The sequence below is a fragment of the Dunckerocampus dactyliophorus genome, chromosome 10 (assembly GCF_027744805.1).
Source record: "Dunckerocampus dactyliophorus isolate RoL2022-P2 chromosome 10, RoL_Ddac_1.1, whole genome shotgun sequence".
Classification (NCBI taxonomy): domain Eukaryota; kingdom Metazoa; phylum Chordata; class Actinopteri; order Syngnathiformes; family Syngnathidae; genus Dunckerocampus; species Dunckerocampus dactyliophorus.
This window is the reverse complement of record NC_072828.1, coordinates 22,592,491-22,612,206: the sequence shown is the minus strand read 5'-3', so window position 1 is coordinate 22,612,206 and position 19,716 is coordinate 22,592,491. Positions and strand designations below refer to the sequence as shown.

General features: G+C 38.9%; 1 protein-coding gene across 9 annotated transcripts in view; it reads right to left on the bottom strand.

Annotated features, from left to right (window-relative positions):
- Nucleotides 1-14,997: 14,997 nt before the first annotated feature.
- The window catches only part of dnajc6 (DnaJ (Hsp40) homolog, subfamily C, member 6), a 37,330-nt gene continuing 32,611 nt past the window's right edge, over nucleotides 14,998-19,716 (bottom strand). For 3 of the 9 annotated variants that reach the window (XM_054789592.1, XM_054789594.1, XM_054789599.1), the window contains one exon: nucleotides 14,999-19,365. In XM_054789592.1, coding sequence (XP_054645567.1) covers nucleotides 19,264-19,365 — 102 coding nt within the window. In that variant the 3' untranslated portion in view covers nucleotides 14,999-19,263. Of the gene's footprint in view, nucleotides 19,366-19,716 lie in introns of all 9 variants that reach the window. The other 6 variants (XM_054789591.1, XM_054789593.1, XM_054789598.1 and 3 more) reach the window with 3 other exon arrangements.

The following is a 19,716-nucleotide window of genomic DNA, read 5'->3' as shown; positions in this document are numbered from 1 at the left end:
TAATTGCCAATGTGCTGACAAGACAGGACAAATTATCATCCACTTTCACAATACTACCTGTACAAGCCCAACTCAATAATGAAGTCATATTTTGGGAGATGCTGAGGTTAGTGTCTTCATTATTTTGCAGACCAAATCAGACATTTTGCAAATGTCGTAGAACACATTCACTGATTTTAGGTGTGTATGTGTGAGTCAGGGCACCGATAAACAAAACCTAATGACATGAGTAGATAACATGGAAAGATAATAGACATAATGAGTCCTATTAGTGGTAATGCTGTGGCCCAAACTCGGAGGGCTGTTTTGTTGGGCTTTGTCTGCAACATGTTAGCAACACATTAGGGCCAGATGTGAGTGGATAACATCTGGTAAAACTGCGGCCAACAAACAAAATTTGTTTTGGTTTTTTTTTTTTAACATCAGATGGAAAAAGAGAGATTGAGTCATCATCTTGCACTTTTTTTTTTCCCCTGTCTGCCTCGCCAACATACTATGGCACAAGCATGCATGAGCATAGAACAGTGGGTGTGACAGAATGTGACCAAATGAAAGTACTGTCCAGTGACAGCTTGTTTTTATTAAAGCACAACAGCGTCACCCCCAGAAGCACAATGACCACCTTGTCTCAGTCTTTAGCAATGTCACTTCTTCCACAGCAAGTATTCTACAGAAAGTAATTAGGGTCTATCTGTCTTCTTCGGTTTTTCCAAAGAAAAAACAAATATGGAAAGAATTAGGGAAGGGCTGAGGGAGGGAAATTGCTGAGGTGTTGCAATGCCAAGTCTGTGTGTCATCCAATTTTGTTGTCTAAAATCCAATGAGCTGTCCCCATCCGAACAGAACGATGAGGCAACAGTAAAGGATTAAGGCAGGCGACAAGGTAAGGTTGGGCTTTAGGGGGTAGTGGCATTGCCTGCGAGTTAGAGCTACTCCAAGAAAAAAATGTTCCAGAGTTGCATTGGAGTGGAACTCAACTGCAGTCTTTAGTGAGCACCTGTTAACTGTGTGCTGACCTAGTAATTGGAGACCAAACAACACTGATCGTAAAAGTCTCCCTGCCCCTTGCGCTCCCCTGGCAACTCACCCCACGATTTGAGAAGCACTTTTGTAAGGAATACAGTGCTGTTTTGTGGACATCAGTGAATTGCTGATTTGTGCACAGTCATCCTGCCTCATCGTCATTCTGCAAAAATAACAATATTTGATGCTTTTATGTATCTCACAGCTGCTATGGTGATTTTGTTGTATGTCTTGACTACATTGACAATAAAGCTTTCATACATGCACAAATCTTTCTTCCAGTGACTAAAAAACAAAAACAATTAAATGGGTGCATTTTGTGTCTGTGGCAGAATCCAGGTTAATACCGCCATGCTTTTATTATGAAGCTTACTTTGCACTGTCATTGTGTGCACATTTAAATGCTGTGTAACTAGCCGGTAGTTGTCGTTTTACGCTGCTTAGTGATAATGAGGAAGTTGACTAAACTCCACAAATTGACATACGGATTATTTTTTTCTTGAAATAACCCCTTTTAGTCTCAAATTGCATGTCGACAAAAGCGGTTGACCATGTACAGTATGTCGACGTCAGCTTAAGCGGGTAATTTTTAGTAATAATAAGAACACGGCGGACCAAGACTTGAGTTGTTTGACATAGACGGGTTGGCGATATTATCGGGACAGACTTAGCTGGTTCCATTGTACTCCATTTCCACCATGCTGCCCACTAGAGGTAATTCTTAATCCTGAGAATTGGAGTTTCTGCAAATGGGCACCAGTCCAAAGCTGTTTCCCAATAAGTGACTTTGTGTCAACGGTCAATCAATTTTTGTACAAATTGAGAGTCCGCAACCTGCCAGTCAAGGTCTAAATGCCTTTTAGTAAAGCTGGTAACTTGTGTGAACTGACTATAGGTCTCCACCAGTCAAGTCTGTGCCTGAGCTGCTCTTTTTATTCACCAGTGTCATGCTCAATGGTGTCTATCAGTCAAGTAGAGGGCGAGAATATCAGCATTATGACTTAGAGTCAGACATTGGTCCCATTTAATGAAATGACAGTGAGGTTGTAAAACCAGAAGGGGTGACTTAGAATAGTCGCCTATTCAGCAGTCTGATTTGACTATCAACCTCACAATCGAATCATACGAAAATGTCATGTGATCAAGATTGCACCAATCTGACTACACGGGGCTGCCCACAGTTGATACCGAGTATACATTTTTACATAGAATGTCTTTGTTTTCTGCGATTGGCTGGCGACCAGTCCAGTCGCTCAAGGTCAGCTGGGATAGGCTCCAGCATACCCCCGCGACCCTAGTGAGGACAACCAGCATAGAAAATTGATGGATCGATGGATGTCTTTGTTTTTTTATACATAGCCTGTTTTGATACAATCAGCCTAATTTGTGTTAAAAATTAAAATTCTGTGAGTGTTTATCTTTAAACAGAAGACCTACTGTATACTTACTAATAATCAATTGCTCGCGGACAGCTAATACAAATACAGAACTAACAGTTCAACTTCCATGGCACTATTCGAAACAACCAAGGAGATTACCAACACTTTAGACCGCAGAAAGTGCGCAGCTGCAGTATTTATGGATTTGACAAAAGCTTTCGACACAATTAATCACAATATCTTAATTAGAAAACTAGGAAGGTATGGAAACACAGGTACAGTTTTGAAAAAAAATCTACTTAGCAAACACGAAGCAATATCTGAAGCTAAGATAATATACATCTGCGAGCTTAAATACATCATGCGGCGTACCCCAGGGGTCGATGCTGGGACCAAAACTGTTCAACCTATACAGGTATATCAATGACATCAGTAAAGTCACAAAAGACCTAAAGCTAGTATTATTTGCAGACGATACAACTGCATTTGGTTCTGGAGGAAGCACACATGGGCTAATAAAACAGGTCAGAGATTAGATTTCTATACTAAAAAGATTGTTGGTTAAAAACAGACTATCCCTGAACCAAAGTAAAAGTAAACAAAAGGATACTTATGCGCAAATACAAATTGACGGCATAGACATTGACAGGGTGAACGAAAATAAATTTCTGGGGGTCATAATAGATGACAATATGAGCTGGAAATCTCACATTAAAAGTATACAACATAAAGTGGCAAGAAATACTGCAATACTGAATAAAGCAAAATTTGTTCTGGACCAAAAATCACTCCATGTGCTCTTTTGTTCTCTGATATTACCATATTATTGCGTGGAGATACGGAGAAATAACTATAAAAGTGCCCTGCACTCGCTAACCGTGCTGAACATACACACCCTTTTTTCCTAAAACCACAATTATTAAAATTTGCTGATCCGGTAAACTTTCAAACAGCTAAAATTATGCATAAAGCAAACAATAACCTGCTACTCAAAAACGTAATACATTTCTTCTGAACAAGAGAAGAGAAATATGACCTTAGGGAAAAATTCAACTTAAAACACTTATATGCGAGAACAACGCTAAAACCCTTTATCATATCAGTATCGTAAATTCCGGTGTATAAGCCACACCCACTAAATTTAGAGGATTTGTACCAGATTTGTACATCTATAAGCCGCACGGGTGTATAAGCCGCAGGGTTTGAAGAAAAAAGTAGCGACTTATACACCAAAATTTACAGTATGTGGAATGAAGTTATGGAACGGGTTGAGTGAAGAACTCAAACAATGCACTAAAATGAGCGATTTCGAGAAACAGTACAAGCAGTTGGTGTTTACAAAGTACAAGGAAGAAGAGTCCTGAACCGCTGTGTACATACAATACTATGACTAAACACTCTTGCACTTACTACTAACTCTTCATTTCTTTGTGAGTACATTGTCAGTACTCACTCATCACTATTAACCCTTTCATTATTATATATTTACTATGATTTATTATGACTGTTATCAAATTTCTTTACCGTGATTATAAACCTTCTAAACTTCTATAGTACCACAATGTTATACTGCCGTATCATTTTCCCATGTATTTAAAATTGACAAAGTGTCATGTTCTGTGTTCTGCTCTGCTGCCCTCTGTCGTTTATTTGTTGCAGCACATCCCTGAACATGACCCAGCCCTAATTACACACACCTGCAGCTCATTACCACCGGCCTACTTAAGCTCCAGCCAAACTCCAGACCGGTGCCAGATTGTACTCCTTGACTCCTGGACAACCTGCTCCCTGTACCGCCTTGTCCGGCTCCCTGCTCCTTACCCTGCTCTCTGGCTCCCTGCTTACCTGTACCTACCTGCTAGCCCTTTGTGTGATCTTCTCCTGTAAGGTTTGCCTGCAGTGTATTTTTGTTATTTCTAGTTTTATCCTAACAGCCTTTTGCTGTTAGTGTTTTTTGTTATGGACTCTTACCTTGTTGGATTTTCCTTATTTGTACTTTGTATTTTTGCTTTGGACTCTTTTGTATATTAAATTGTTCTTTTGTACTTTCTGCCTCCCTTGTCTGCATTTGGGATCCTAAAATACTTGCCGTGTTCCACGGCCGCCCATGACACAAAGAGTACATTTGGCATACAGGAAGTGAACAAACGTATTGTAATTAATGTGAAACGGATGGTAGGGAGGATTAAATAACCTTTGCGTCTTCCTACTCCTTTTTAGACGTGTGGAACTGTGAATTGTACTATGTGATGTATTCCAATGTAACCTGTATGCATGTTCAAAATAAATTAAACCATTACTACGCATTAATAAAATTATCAGTGCACAATCCAAAGGAGCTGAGGTGAGCGCTAGCACAACAGCCTTTTATTTTATATTATAATTCTAATACTTAATGGGTTTTTTTTAAGGCAACTAAAATTTTTTGCTAAGAAGAGGGTTTAGGAGCCTGAAGTTAGAATTGTTTTAAAGCCTTCTAAATAACAATCTGACTTAATTCAATATTCCATCTCTGTTTTCTCTCGTTTGTACGGTCTTGTTGTAATCCAGCTTCACGTGGCAGCTAAATAAATGCACCTTGACATTTCAATTTACCGACACAGGTCCAACCATCATTGACTCGCAAACCACTTTGTGTGTGTGTTTTCTGTTGAACTGTATGAGGGATTTGCTGTGTGGTTTTGTGTTCATCGACCATGATTAGCAGAAGGACAGTGCCTGAGTGCTTATATAGAAGTTGAAAGGTTTGAGAGGACAGATGTACTGTTATACACATCATACATGGTCTAAGTGAATGCAAAGCTATTTAGTATATCTATCTGTCCATCTATCGAGACACATAGGGTTAAAAATGATTAGTGGCAATCACTTTAAGCTCATGTTTATCTTGAAGGTCTATTGCAGCCAATGGCACAGTGCAGGAGCCCTGTTACCATGGATATGCCTTGTGTACGTCTAGTTCAAGTCACACAAATGGCCAGTGAATTGGCTGTTAGCTGCGACATAGATTTAAAAACAGGACTCCCCTGTGACAATTTAGCACTATGAGACTGCCAAATGAAACCAGCCTGTTCAGCTGTAGCCCACGGCTCCTTTCAAATTTTTCTCTTGAAGCTTACCTCACTTCTAACTAGGCCACCACTGACCCTTACATTGACTATTCATGTGAATAACTGCAGTCAACCTTTAAGACTGGGGTCTAATTCAACACTTACACTACTCACAAAACGTTAGGTAGATCTTTAGCTTTCAGGTAAAATTTGAGGATAAACCTAAGATGCACTATAATCTTTACAGGGGGACTTAATTTGATCTTCTCTAAACTTCTGAATGCACCTTTAGTCGTTGTCCATAAAGGCCCTGTCACACCTTGACGATTTAGCCAGCACATGCTCGACATGATCATTTTGATGGCATACGTTGAACTGTCGACTTTTTTTCAATTTTGGGCGTATACATAGCGTATTCAAGCGTATTCAAGTTCGACGTATACATGACGTATAAGTAACTTATATAGAACGTTTCTATAACTTATAGACAACTTATACCAACGAATGCGTAGCGTGTTGCCGGCGTTCACAACTTATGCCCGACGCCAGTCTAACTTATGCAAACCGCACGGCAGCGTATGGCCGACGATGACGTGCCGTAGCCTATAAAGAGGCTGCCACTTGATGACGCAAATCATAACCTCACTAGACATCGCAGTGTCAACATCACCATCATGCCGAAGAAAATTTCGAAGACCGCTTCCAAGAAGTATTAGGGCAGTGACGGAGGGATCCATCACCACCCACAGCCTCCCACTCTCACTCTGATGGCGATGACATGGGTTCTAACGCCTCTCAGGCATCGTCAATGGTATCGGAAGCTGCTTCCCCAGCGGTCTCTATCTCCTGTCAGCCAACCCTTGCCAAGAAGAGAGCCAAGAAGACACAGTTTTGTCCCAAGGTATGTTGACGTATTACGACTTGTCCGTAATTTACAAATAACGTGTGTGAACGGGCGTCAACTATCTCATAACTTATTGCCCGCGTATGCGGGACATATGAATCGTACGTTGACATACGTCAAATAGTTTTGATCCACAACACAGGTGCATTTGAGTATTTGCATACTCACTGGACATGTCAACAATTGAACATGTTTGGGATGCTTTGGGATTGGCGTATACGGTATTTGAGGCAAATGGTGGTCACTCCAGATACTGACGGGTTTTCCAGAATACAGTCGTCCCTCGCCACTTTGCGCTTTGAATTTTGCGGCTTCACTCCATCACGGTTTTTCCCAAATAAAATTGATTAATAAATCATGATGTTTCATGGTTGAATATTGGTTTAAAAAAAATGCATATCGAAGCAAACTGTATTTATGTTTTGCTTATATTAAGCATTTTCGGGCATAAAAATGGGTAAATGCACTAAAAAACACAAAAAAGGCATTCTGTGAATGATATGTAGTATTCTACACTGGACACTGGTCACTAGGTGTGAATAATGCTACTTTAACGTTTGGTTAGACACAAACGCCAGACTTGATCGCCGGAACAACAGGCTTTTTTTGCAGGTTTGAATTATCTCACAACAGGCGCAATAATGTCTAATAAAAATTCCTAATAAAAACATGAACTACTGCTGCAGCAGTACTGGACAACAACTGGACAAGCTTTTAAATCGCTACTGCAGCCAACAATGATAAGAAACTTGACAATTTTAATTGAGAAATATGAAGGAAAACTTACTCATAGTTTGCATCTTCACTTCAGAAGTATACTTTTAAGCATACAGATCGACATCTGTAAACTTATTCAAGAAGTGAGACGACACAAGTTTTAGACAATGCTTGTTTGTTTTTGTTCTTTTTGTCATAACTCGACATAAACAAGGACTCATCATTTTAGCAACTTTAACTTAGAACAATTATTTGTTTGTGCTGAAGCACACAGAATTTGATTTCATCACAAAGAGCCTTGAGATGTCAAACTTACAAAACTAAGAACAAAATAAAGAGCTGGGGTGGAATAAACATTAAAATGTCAGAGTAGACTTGACAGTTCTAAAGAAGGACAGAAAAGTTTGGCATTCTCAAACAAACGAGGACTACTGTGGAAAGTTGACTATTGTTTAAAAGTAGAGTTTGACAGCGTGTGGAGGCTGTGTTGCATGTTACATGACCAGTTATAAAAACAAGAATCACTCACCTGTTGCCCAGAATCAGTGCGAGAAATATAACATTGGCCATCCGATCCTAATCTGACACTGTCAACAGTATAATGAGTCCAAAAGACTGGAAACTTTATGCAGCGTGTGTTTGTGTATCTGGGTATAGTGAGCTATTTCTGATCCATGGTGTTAGAATACACACCAATCCCTCACAAACAGCACACGGACTGAGATGAGCATGTGTGTGTTTGCACTGGTCTTTGAGTTTAGTTGGCATGGGCAGGCTGCTATTTTTGTATGCATGTACACAAAGTGGATGCCATTATAACAGCTGTGGGAGATAAGCTACAGCTTAATGCAAAGCTCACCTTTTGTTTTTCAATTTTACCATCCAAGAGGGGTTTTCCATGTTTCTGTGTATATAAGTGTGCACTAAATGTGATGAATGATATTTGAGATGCACTCTGACGCACTCCAGCCAAAAAGGAGGTGCCTTTGACCTGCAATGTCTGGCCATTAACAGCCCTCCCTCACCCATTCTAATGTAGACCAGTTCAAGCACTGGAAGATTACTCAGCTGTCAGGCTTTGTGGAGCGGTGTACACAAATACAGTAATCCCTTGTTTATCACTGGTAATTGGTTGCAGACCTAACCGTGATAAGTGAATTTGTAGGACTTATTTATTATTCGAATATTTGCATTGTTAGAGCATAGAAAACCTGTTTACGACCTTCTAAATAGGTTCATTTATCATTATTAGAGCCCTCTAGACATGAAATAACACCCATTTAGTCACCTTTACACACTATTACCCAATATAATAGACATAATTAGAGTAAATAAGCAATTTAAGACATAACTAAAACTTGTGCTAGTGTGTGTTGCTGTAAATGTGTTCTCAAGGGCAGCTGACTGGCGGGCGGACAGGAAGTGATGTCAGAGGTTCAGAGTTGAGTTTTAGCTTGGTGTGGGTTACAGCTGAAACAGTCGCCTGTGTTTTTATTAGGGATTATCGTGCCTGCTGTGAGATAATTTAAACCTGCGCTGAAAGCCTGTTTTTTCCGGCGATCAAGTCTGGTGATTGTGTGTCTCACCGAATGTTACAGTAACATTACTGACACCCAGTGACCATTGCAGACTACTAGTTATCATCCACAGCATATTTGATTGCATTTTTCTGAAATGTATTTAGTTTAGTTTAGCCATTTTTATGCTTGAAAATGCTTAATTTAGGCAAAAAAAAAACCTAACACAAAACAGCATGATTTATTCATGAATCTATTTTTGAAAAAATGTGAGAGAGTGAAGCTGCAAAATTCGAATCACAAATTGCAGAGGAAAGACTGTATAGGAGAGAGAAGCCAAAAGCACAGGCAGAAAAATTCAAAGGTCTTTCCAAAGAACAATTTATTCATTTACCTGTTGATCAACGTTCCTACACTCACCACAAGCTTTGGTTACCGACCAAAAGGACAAACGGCCGATATTAGCTTTCTCCACAAGAGCATCTGGACTCAGTCATCCAGGAGGGATTCGGAGAAGAGCTGCTGCTTCTGTTGAGATGGCTCGGGCATCTATTTTGGATGCCACCCAGATGCTGGAGGTCAGCCATACGGTTGAGTGGTAGAAAATGGAGGAATGGGTGTTCTATGACAAAATTATTTTTGTTTAAAAAATATATAAGACTGTAATGCAATATTTTTAAGTATTCATATGCATTTTGACTTTTACAGCGCAAAACCTAACAAATTCTAACAATAACAAACGGCGCTGTAGCAAAAAGGACCTCAAAAAACCTCCAAGAAAAACAAAGCGTGACAGAGAGAATCCAAAAGACCAAACCTAACCAGTCTGCCGGATAACGGCATGTCTTAAAACAAACAATGATGATGCTTTTTCCCGAGGGACTGTAACACAAGCTTACTGTACCAATAATAAATAAACAACACCCCCACATTTGACTGGCTATCTGTGGAGGAATAAGCCATCTGCTCTGTGGCTCACATCATACAGTTGTGTGCAAGTGCAGGACTGGGGCTAAAAGACAGGCCTTAACCTTCGGGACCCAGACCATCTCACAACAAGCCCATGCTTTACTTAAGCCCATTCATACACCATCTCACATACACAAAAAGATAAACCATTATTCCTTAAAATTATGCAATTATATCTAGTAGCGATACAAGCGACTATACAGTAGATCCCCGTTTTTCATGGCAGTTAAGTTACGAATAGACCAGCAAATAGAGAAAATTGCGAGTAATTCATACACACATAAACATTTTTGAGACACAGTTCGATTCAGCTCCAAACACTTAAACCCATTTTAAAATATAAAAGGTGAAGGTACTCACCACTAATGAATAGGGGTGTCACGAGACACTCAGTTCACGAGGCGAGACGATACAGAGAATTCACAAGTCACTCGCCACAAGATGACTTTTATAATGAAGCGTGACAAAGTCAAAGCGATAGAATACATTTTGTTATTTTTATTATAATGTTATTGGTTGCTCTAACAGATCAGCCACTTAATTAACTGCGAAAACCGGCAGTGTGTACAAGTACAGATGTGAGCCAAGTCAACAAACTGCTGAATTTGACCGCTCAGTCACAACAAACTCCTCAATAAACTGTCCAGCCCTGATATGCAAACACAAACACAACACAAACACAAAATAATGTATAATGTATAAAGTTAATAAATAATGTATAAAGTTAATAATAACTCGTTACCCAAAAATCTAATCAAGTATTTCTCAATCAGAGAGGAGAAATATGATCTTAGAGGAAAATTAAACCTAAAACATTTATATGCAAGAACAACGCTGAAAACCCACAGCATTTCCGTGTGTGGAATTAAATTATGGAACGGATTGAGTAAAGAACTCAAACAATGTACAGAGATGAGCAAATTCAAAAAACAATACAAGCAGTTGATGTTTGCTAAATACACGGCAGAAGAGTCCTGATTGTTCTGTCAGGTTTATTATTTTATTTTATTTATTTTTTTATTTTCTATTTTATTTTATTTTATTTTATTTTATTTTATTTTATTTATTTATTTATTTAATTAAATTTTATTTTTTATTTATTTATTTTTATTTATTTATTTATTTATTTATTTATTTTTTATAATTTTCTTTGTTGTGTTTAAAAAAAAAAAAAAAAGGAAAGGGAAAAAAAAAAAAAGCTTTGTTCTTATTTATTTATTTATTTAGTATTGTCATCATTATTATCATTATTATGAATGTTCTCTCTTTTTTTTTTGGGGGGGGGGGGGAGGGTTATCTCACCGTTATCTATTATGTGTTATCCTGACTATCACTGAAAACATGACATGGAATCCAGGAAGTGAACTACATGTACTGTACTAGATGTAGAATGGATGGGGGGTAGGATTAAATAAGCTTTGCTTCTTCCTACTCCTTTTGGACATGTGGAACTGTCAAAGAATGATTCACGAGATGTATTCCATTGTAACCTTCATGTTCAAATAAACTAAACCAAACCAAACCAAACCAAACCAAACCAAAATACACAGCTGCTTTATCAACTTGTGAAGTCTCCAGCAAGTTGCAGCAGGCATTTTCAGCTGTTACACTTTACAGACAAAGTATATACCTTTTAAATCTTATTCAACAAGCTTAGGGCCATGTTTATTTTCAGAGCGGCTGACCGAAGGCACTTGATGTAGATATCCACAAACATCATTTTCAGCATGCATTTCAGCGAGTCTGTCATCAATCAATCAATCAAAGTTTATTTATATAGCGCTTTACAATAGCCCACGGGCTCCCAAAGTGCTTTACAATAAGACGAAACATAAGAACACAGCATAAAACATGAACACAAAGTAAACACAGAATAAAAACTCTATAAGAAAATGCTTCAGTGCTGCAGAGTGCTAAAAGCCTTTAAAAGTACATAAAATGGGAGTCAACAAGAACTAAAAATGCATAAAATACAAGACCGCCCTAGTCGGTGTTGAACGCCTGTCTAAAAAAATGAGTTTTCAATTTCGATTTAAAAAGGCCAACTTCAGTAGTGGTGCGAATGTCAGTGGGCAGTTTGTTCCACAGTCTGGGAGCAGCGACGGAGAAACAGCGTTCGCCCCACTGTTTGTATTTTGCCCGTGGGACTTCTAACAGAAGCTGTCCCGAGGAACGCAGGGCCCTGCCGTGATTGCGGATAGTTAAAAGCTCCGACAAGTACGACGGAGCAAGGCCGTTAATGGCATTAAAAACAAATACAAAATTTTTTAAATTGATTCTAAAACGAACTGGAAGCCAGTGGAGTGATGACAGCACCGGGGTGATGTGCTCACGTCTGGACGTGTTTGTTAAAAACCGGGCAGCAGCGTTCTGGACCAACTGCAGACGCGAAATTGAGGTCTGACTGAGGCCAACGTAAAGTGCGTTGCAGTAGTCCAGTCTTGTGCTGATGAAAGCATGGATCGCTTTCTCAAGATCCTGCTGACCTAAAAAAGGCTTCACTTTAGCCAGAAGACGGAGCTGAAAGAAGCTCGTCCTAATGACAGAGCTAATCTGTTTGTCGAATTTAAGTCCACTATCGAATATGACCCTAAGATTTTTGACATCAGGTTTAAAAAAGGGGGCCACAGAGACGAAATTCGCTGCAACAGTGTGCAATGTTGGTGACATACCAAATAAAATACACTCTGTTTTGCTGTCATTTAAATGTAAAAAGTTCTGATCCACCCACTGCTTTACATCAGTAATACAATCGAGCAGCCTAGTGGGAGCAGTATTGTCAGTGGGTCTAATAGGCAGATATATCTGCAGGTCATCAGCATAGAGATGAAAAGTCAATAGCAGCTTCACGTGAGGAGTGAAACAGAGTCATTCATTCATTCATTCAGATCCGTATTAAAAATATTTAAAATGCCCATAAGGGTTATTATTAAGCCTCTATTGTTATTTTCCACCACAGCTGCGCTAGCTTGTAGCCATGAGAAATGGAACGTAAAAGGAATCCTATTTTTAAATTTCCAGTAACCTTCTGCAGACCACAGCACAGACGACCTACAAGGCACCTCCCAAAGCTAAATAGTCTTAAATTTAGACCAAGTTGCTATTAAGATGACCTTAGAGAAAAATTATTACTGTCAAATAAGAACAGTTATATCTATCACATTTTTTTTTCTTGTTTATTGTTTTATTTGTTTATTGTATGCACCTTCAAACGCTGCTGCCTTATTGAGGACTACTGAAATATTACTGCTCCTGTCAGAGTTGCGGCATGCAGAATAATGATATCCATGCACATAAACACACACCAAAACGCAATGCACTCACATTGCCTCATACTATTCAGTTGAGGAGTCTGCATGACTAGTTCATGTTATTGCCTGTTTGTTCGGTAATGCATACAGAGTGCCCAGTCATGGAGGCCATATCAGTGAATATGCAGAAGCCAAAGAACACTTCTAATGGACTTTCCTGTTTCCAAAGTAGAGCTGATCATCCTGAAAACTAACATGTATGGAAGATGTAATATAGACAAACACTTTTCCCATGTGGGCCTCTGTTACAATCAACATGCGTTCACCATTGTTGTTGGTGACTGTCCGAAGATGCGTTCCAAACCACTTCTGTTGGGCACCACAATGGTGTTGGTGCCCCTAGGATTATGGTCATGTGGTGAGAAATATGACGTAGCTTGCTCTATGCAGCTGTGCACAGAATGCATCTTTAGATTGGTAAAGTGCAACATTTGTGGGGGAGTAGGCTATGAACCTGGAGAGATAGCCAAAGGACTGCCATAAACACATAAACAGCCAAGGACTCAGTGGCTTCCAGGTGGTGATGGAAGCCACATGTTGCTAGTGGATCGCGATAGCTGCGCCATGTGTGTGGTGGATGTTGTTGCTTTCACTTAATCTCATAGTCACCCATTGTTGTCTCGCCATCCTGTGTCTGCCTGAGTTTCTGAAGACGACATATATTAAGTGTGTAAGCTCAGAGGTGAAACGCTGGCACTGGCTGGTTCTGTTCACGTAAGGACGTTCCATGTGGTGACGTGATTGGGGTTGTGGAAGACGACTGAATATTGTGAGACCGAACAATGCGGGAAGGCTTACAAACACGTTTGCCCCAAGAGGAATAAGTTAATGTGTTATAATCTTTCATGTACCAACTGGAAGTAGGAAATGTACTAAAATATCCCAATAAAGGGGAAATCATGTTGTTGTCTTACTAAGTTATGCACAGAGGAGTTGTGTTTAATGGTTAATGGTACAATGAACTATAAAAAAGCCTTGATAATGCTTGTCAATGGAAAATGTTCCGCTGGCTCCAAAATAGGCATGAGACAAGACAGATTCTTGGAGAATAAAGAGAGGTTCAATTTAATAACACTTGTATGAAAGGAGACAAATCAATATAATCTGAAATGCACAGACGTCCGAGGCTGTTGAGTCTGAGCATGTGAAGGACTTGTTTTGGAGAAAAGAGGCCTCTAGCCTGGAGCAGGTAATCATAGCAAGTCTGTGTGACATTAATGTGTATCACAGCAGAAATACATATGTAGGTTAGTGTATAATTAAAGTATAACTAATACAGCATTAGTCAAATCAAATGGAATAATGGACACAAAACATTTTATAAGTGCAATAACAAACCATATTTTCCTGACAATGCTTTTCATCCATCAGCACTGATTCTTAGGAAGTGCGTCAGCAGAGTTTTGCTTAGAGAAAAACAAAAGAGTGCAGCAGCAGACTGTGATTCATCAGGTGACAGTGGGGTAATGACAATTACCCCAAATTTCCTTTTGGATGCTCAAGACTGACACTACCGTCTTGATTACACACACTTTTGCCCCAAAGGGAAATGTGATACGCACTTGTCTTAAATGGTCCCATATGAGGACACACAATGAACATCAGTGCTGTGATGCACAAGGTTAGAATCTTAGTTGTTGACGTCAATTCAACAATCCAGGTTGTCAACACATATCAGGCCTGTGAACTCTGCTGTTTTTGTTTTCTTCTCGTATTCTTCCCGTATTCTCGTATTTTGGTCTTCTGGTTTCCCATATTTAAATAAAAAAAAAAAAAAATCCTCTCCGGTGCAACCAGAGCAGCACAGCTTTCGGTCCGCTCGACAACATATTATATACCATGACTTTGTACAGCCTATGTAATGTCTTTAATGTGTGTCTTTAAGTGTGGCATCATTACTTTTACAATAAAGTATCAGAAATTTTCCTGGAGATAGGAAAAAAGGAAGGATAGGGTTTTCATGTACCAAAGTTAATGAGCAACTTGTATTGACATAAAAGAAACGCCAAAGGAGACTGTGCCTCACCAGCCATGAAGCTCACCGCACGTCACTGTATCAGGTCCAGTGGCGGGCAGTGAATTTGGTACCTGTGCCTTCATTGGGCCGGCCTGTTTTTTTTTTGCCAGACACTGTGACAGCCAGTCTCAAAAAACACTACAATACTGATAGTAAATATTAGGGATGAGCGAGTACACAGTCTGTATCTGTATCTGTATCTGTTCACCCATCTAAATGATCCGTATCTGTGTCTGTACTCGGAGTACAGATAAACCGGAAGGGCGTGGTTTAATCGGAAACGGGTGTGGCTTAAATCTGTACATTATTTTAAGTCTGAAATTGACACGGGTTGATCAGAAGTTGCTAGATTTATTGTTTATTCTTCAGCTATATGTGTACTGTGTATGTGTGTAAGTGATTTGTAAGACTTTCTAATTTAATTATTTTTTTAATGATCTGTGTGAAGTTGGTGATTCATGCAAACATCCAGTGATGGCAAACAGGGAAATAATCTGTCAGCCTTCACTGTATTTTTATAAATAAATCTGAAATGGCTTGGTGAGTCTTTATTAGACATAACACGAATACTTTGAGAAGGGTGATTCTGAGCCTTCGTGTTTCTTTCTTTTCTTGGGAGAATGAACAGAATAAGATTTTCATTGCATGGTATAACTGCTGTTTTACTATGCACATGACAATAAAACTCTCTTGATCTTGATCTCTTGATCTTGATACAATCTGTGACACTTCTACAAACAGTTAAGGTGTTGTTTTTTGTATACATAGTTCAAAGTGGTGTTGAGTCTCAATCAGGCACCCTTAGTAAGAATGGTTGTGCAATTCATGCTATATATAATACTGTGGCCACTTTGGATATGTAACACCAAAGAAGTCATTTATATTGGGAGAATTGCTTGATTATGCAGATCGCTTCAAGAACTTTGTTCTTGCAGGCCAACTCAGTGCTATTTTCCAAACAGTTCTGCAGGTCGGATGAAATTGCAGCACAATATTAGCAGGGGCTTACCATTGGGCAAACGCAGGCAATTGCCAGGGACCCCCAGATGTCTCATAAAAACTGATTGATTTATTCTTCATTTTAAAGTACATACTACTGTTTTAGTCCTGATTCACGCACTTAAAAGTATTTTAAGGACTTTATCTACTTCAAGAAATAGGAGAATTTTCTCATATTCACACTTGTTAGAAGATGATAAACATTAATATTTATATTCTTTTTGGGGGGGGGTATATGACCATGGCTATGTAACTAGCAACTTAAGCTGACAAATAACAGCAGGAAAAAGTGGCCTAAATTACATACTCACATTTTGTACAAATGTAAAAAAAAAAAAAAAAGGATGTGGAGGGCCCCAATGACTAGGTTTGCCTTGGGCCCCCAAATGAGTAAATACGGCCATGTGTATTAGAGTCTGTTTGTTTAATTTGAACCCTGTGTGGATTTGCGAAAACCCAAAAGAACGTCTCAAATCAGTAAACCCCTGACCCTAACAGTACATCCTGTGACAGTAAAATGAAATGAAAGTAAACACATAAAGAGTATTTTACCGTTTAGTAATACTTTAACAGCAGACAGGCAAACACATAACATACAATAGTCCAAATCACTTTCATACATACAGCAATCTAAATAACACATATCCACTGAGTACAACACAGGGGTTATTGTTTTTAGCCTACTTGTAAGACTGTAGTGGGACAAGACGGTCAGCAAAAGAGTTTCTGAGTTTTTTTTTCCAAATGTACATACTGTAGGTCCTCAGTGTCAGTAGAGGACAGAAGCACACACAGTGCACTTCCTCTGCCTGCAGTTATTTCACAGTTTTTTTTTCCCAGTGTCTAAATATTCTCTTGTTGAGTGTCCACTGCAGTTCACAATATTCAAACCATTTCGGATCCCAGATAACATCCCATCTTTTCCGTCAGTCTTGAAGAGTCTCAACAACATTCAATTCCAACAAATGACAGAAAGGTTGTAAAGGTTAACCCTTTCAGCTAAATAAGCATGACAGTAGTAACAGTACCAATTTCCTTTTTAACTGACAGCAGGCGTAAAATCACCAAACTGCAATCAAATGCACCTAAAATTTATACGAGAAACTAGGAAAGCAACCAAGGGGAACTCTGTCATTCAGTATAGTTTGCATATTAAAATAAAATCAGCGTCTGCAATATTTACAGCAGCCGACAAATTTGATATGGCGTGGTGCCGCTATTCCTGTTTGAATATTATTACAAAAATAAAAGTGTCAGTACTGTGATAAAAACTGTCGTCAAAGGTAAACTCATGTCATCCAGTAATAAACATTGAAATACATGTCATTAAATTGTTTACAGTACCATTCGACTCATTGATACATGAAACAAATATCAGTATGACATTCTAATTATTTTTAAAAATGATAAACCATTAAAATAAATCTTTTATTGCATTATAACAAGCTTAGGGGCAACAGATGATGCCGTCCTAATTTCTGTAGAGAACTATTGTGGCCCACAGAAGGCTCAACACACAGAAATACTGTCTCAATATTTTCAATATACGAGCCAAAAAGAAGCAGCAGCCCTGGTATGCAGACCGTGGTGAACAAAATGAAGTAATAATAACTAATAAATAACAAAGGCCTTCCTTCTAAGCTGCACATATTCAAATTTGTGCTTTCACCAAACTCCTCCGTAGCAGCCCATGAAAATCTATTATTATTATGTGAGTTATGTGAGTGTCAATCCATGAGGCCTCAAGGTGCTTCATGTACAGAACTGTATCTGTGCTAATCGAAAGCACGATTGGGGTTATCAGTTCAAAATGATGTCATTTGTGGTGTGGACTTATTGACCTGCTGTTAGTGTCCAATTTTCTGCATAATTGCACTTTTAAAGTGAAACGGCACTTTTGTAAAATTTTTGCCCATCATCCACAATCCTTAAGTGAAACATAAACACATATTTATTCCCATTTTCTGTGTGTTCTAAAGCGAGAAAACAAGTTAGCATGGGGGAGCTAACAATGCACATAATGGGACATACCTATTTTGACTATAAAGTCCTTTAAAAATCTCTAACAATGTTTTATACACATGCTGTGATCATGCATTAACAGGTGCATTCATGATAACATGTAATACTTACAGTATTTTGCCGTATTTGATCATTTTGATTTAAACATTACCGGGACTTCTTTACTGGAGCATCGATTTCACATACAGTAGCGCATAGGAACTAACGCTACTTCTGTCAACAACAGCAGCATAGAAAGAGCGTGTCTATTTGCTATTACTAATCATGGCAGACTTTGTGAGAGCCTGATGGAATGGCTGTATCTTTCAGCACAAGACTTGTGCTCCCCGTTGAGCTCGTAAATACAGCATAGTCCTCCGGTAAAAAATGCAGCTTTATTAGCTTATTCGGCTCATTGCCACGACCTTCTACAATACACGTGCGAGGCATGATTTATGTTAACTTTTCAAAACTCACAAACAACACAGGAAAAGTTCCAGTAGGTAGTGTTACCGCTCGGTTTTGGCTTGAGGGGTAGTCAGCGACGCTGAGACTCGCGAGGCATTGTGTTACTACGCTAGAAAAATCTAGTTCTTTGGGCTAGCTGCAACAATAACAATATCGCTGTCGCTTGGTTAATGTACACGTCAGTTATATAAATGGAACATTGTTGGTGTTTTATAGTCAAAATAGGTAAGTCCCGCTATGTGCATTACAGTTATGTTAGCTTCCACATGCTAACTGTTTTTCTCTCAGTAGAATGCACAGAAAAGGGAAAAACGTGTGGTCATGTTTCACATAAGGGTTGTGGATGATGGGCAAAGTTCCAAAAAAAAGTGGCAGTTTTCCTTTAAGTGTTCAAACAGTCAATTAAAGGTGTGAAAATTTGGATTAGAGTCAATAATAACTGAATAATAATAATGGGAACACTTAATGTAGTTTTAATTAATTGTACCTGGTTTTAGTTTGTAAACAAAGTGTATTGTGGGCTTCATTGCTGTTAAATGCTTACAAGACTTGATCTCTCACTCGTTCAGTTTATACATGATGTCTTTTTCCTCTTATCTTGTATGCCTTCTGTCTCGTCTTCTTGTTTGATGTCTTCAGTTCCAATCTAAGACATCCCATTGTGTCTGCTTTGATGAGTGAGTTGGTCAGAGCCAAGGACACTCCAGAAGGAGAGATGATATTGCACCAGAAGCATACAGTCGGAGGCTATACTGCTCTCAAAAGGAGCCAATCAGTTAGTCTGGACGCTGTAGTTGAAACAGAATCTTTAGGAGTTGAGAACTCAGCATGGCTGCATAAATGCAGATGTTGACCGGAGTGCTGACATGTCAGGATATTCTTGTTGTTTACTTCCTAGCACTCCTTTTTCAGTAAAGAGCTTTTTGTCCTTGACTTTCAAATTCGGACCAGGCATCATTTAGCTCCATGAAAATCATCTTGGCATATTGTTCATAAGGTTGTCCTGTTGCCTGTGAGGGGGAAATAAAAACACAATATAAATCAATTGTTTACCTTTATCAAAGTAGTTGTGTTACTTTTTTGTTGTTTGTGTCAACATTACTTGATTGAAATTGAAATGAAGAATGGATCAAGGAAGAACCCACTACACCGTGTGTCAAACTCAACTTCAACCGATCATCTGTGTGTTCACTGATAATGCATATGCATACATCAATTAAACAACAAGAAGGTTTTAAGAAGGTTTTTAGTACTTTGAATATGAATAAATATATAAGTGATGAAAATATCTGGATAAATAATGAAAGATTCAAAGTAGTCCGGCGTGGGGGTAGGGGTCAGTTGTCTTGTTCAGCCAGCGA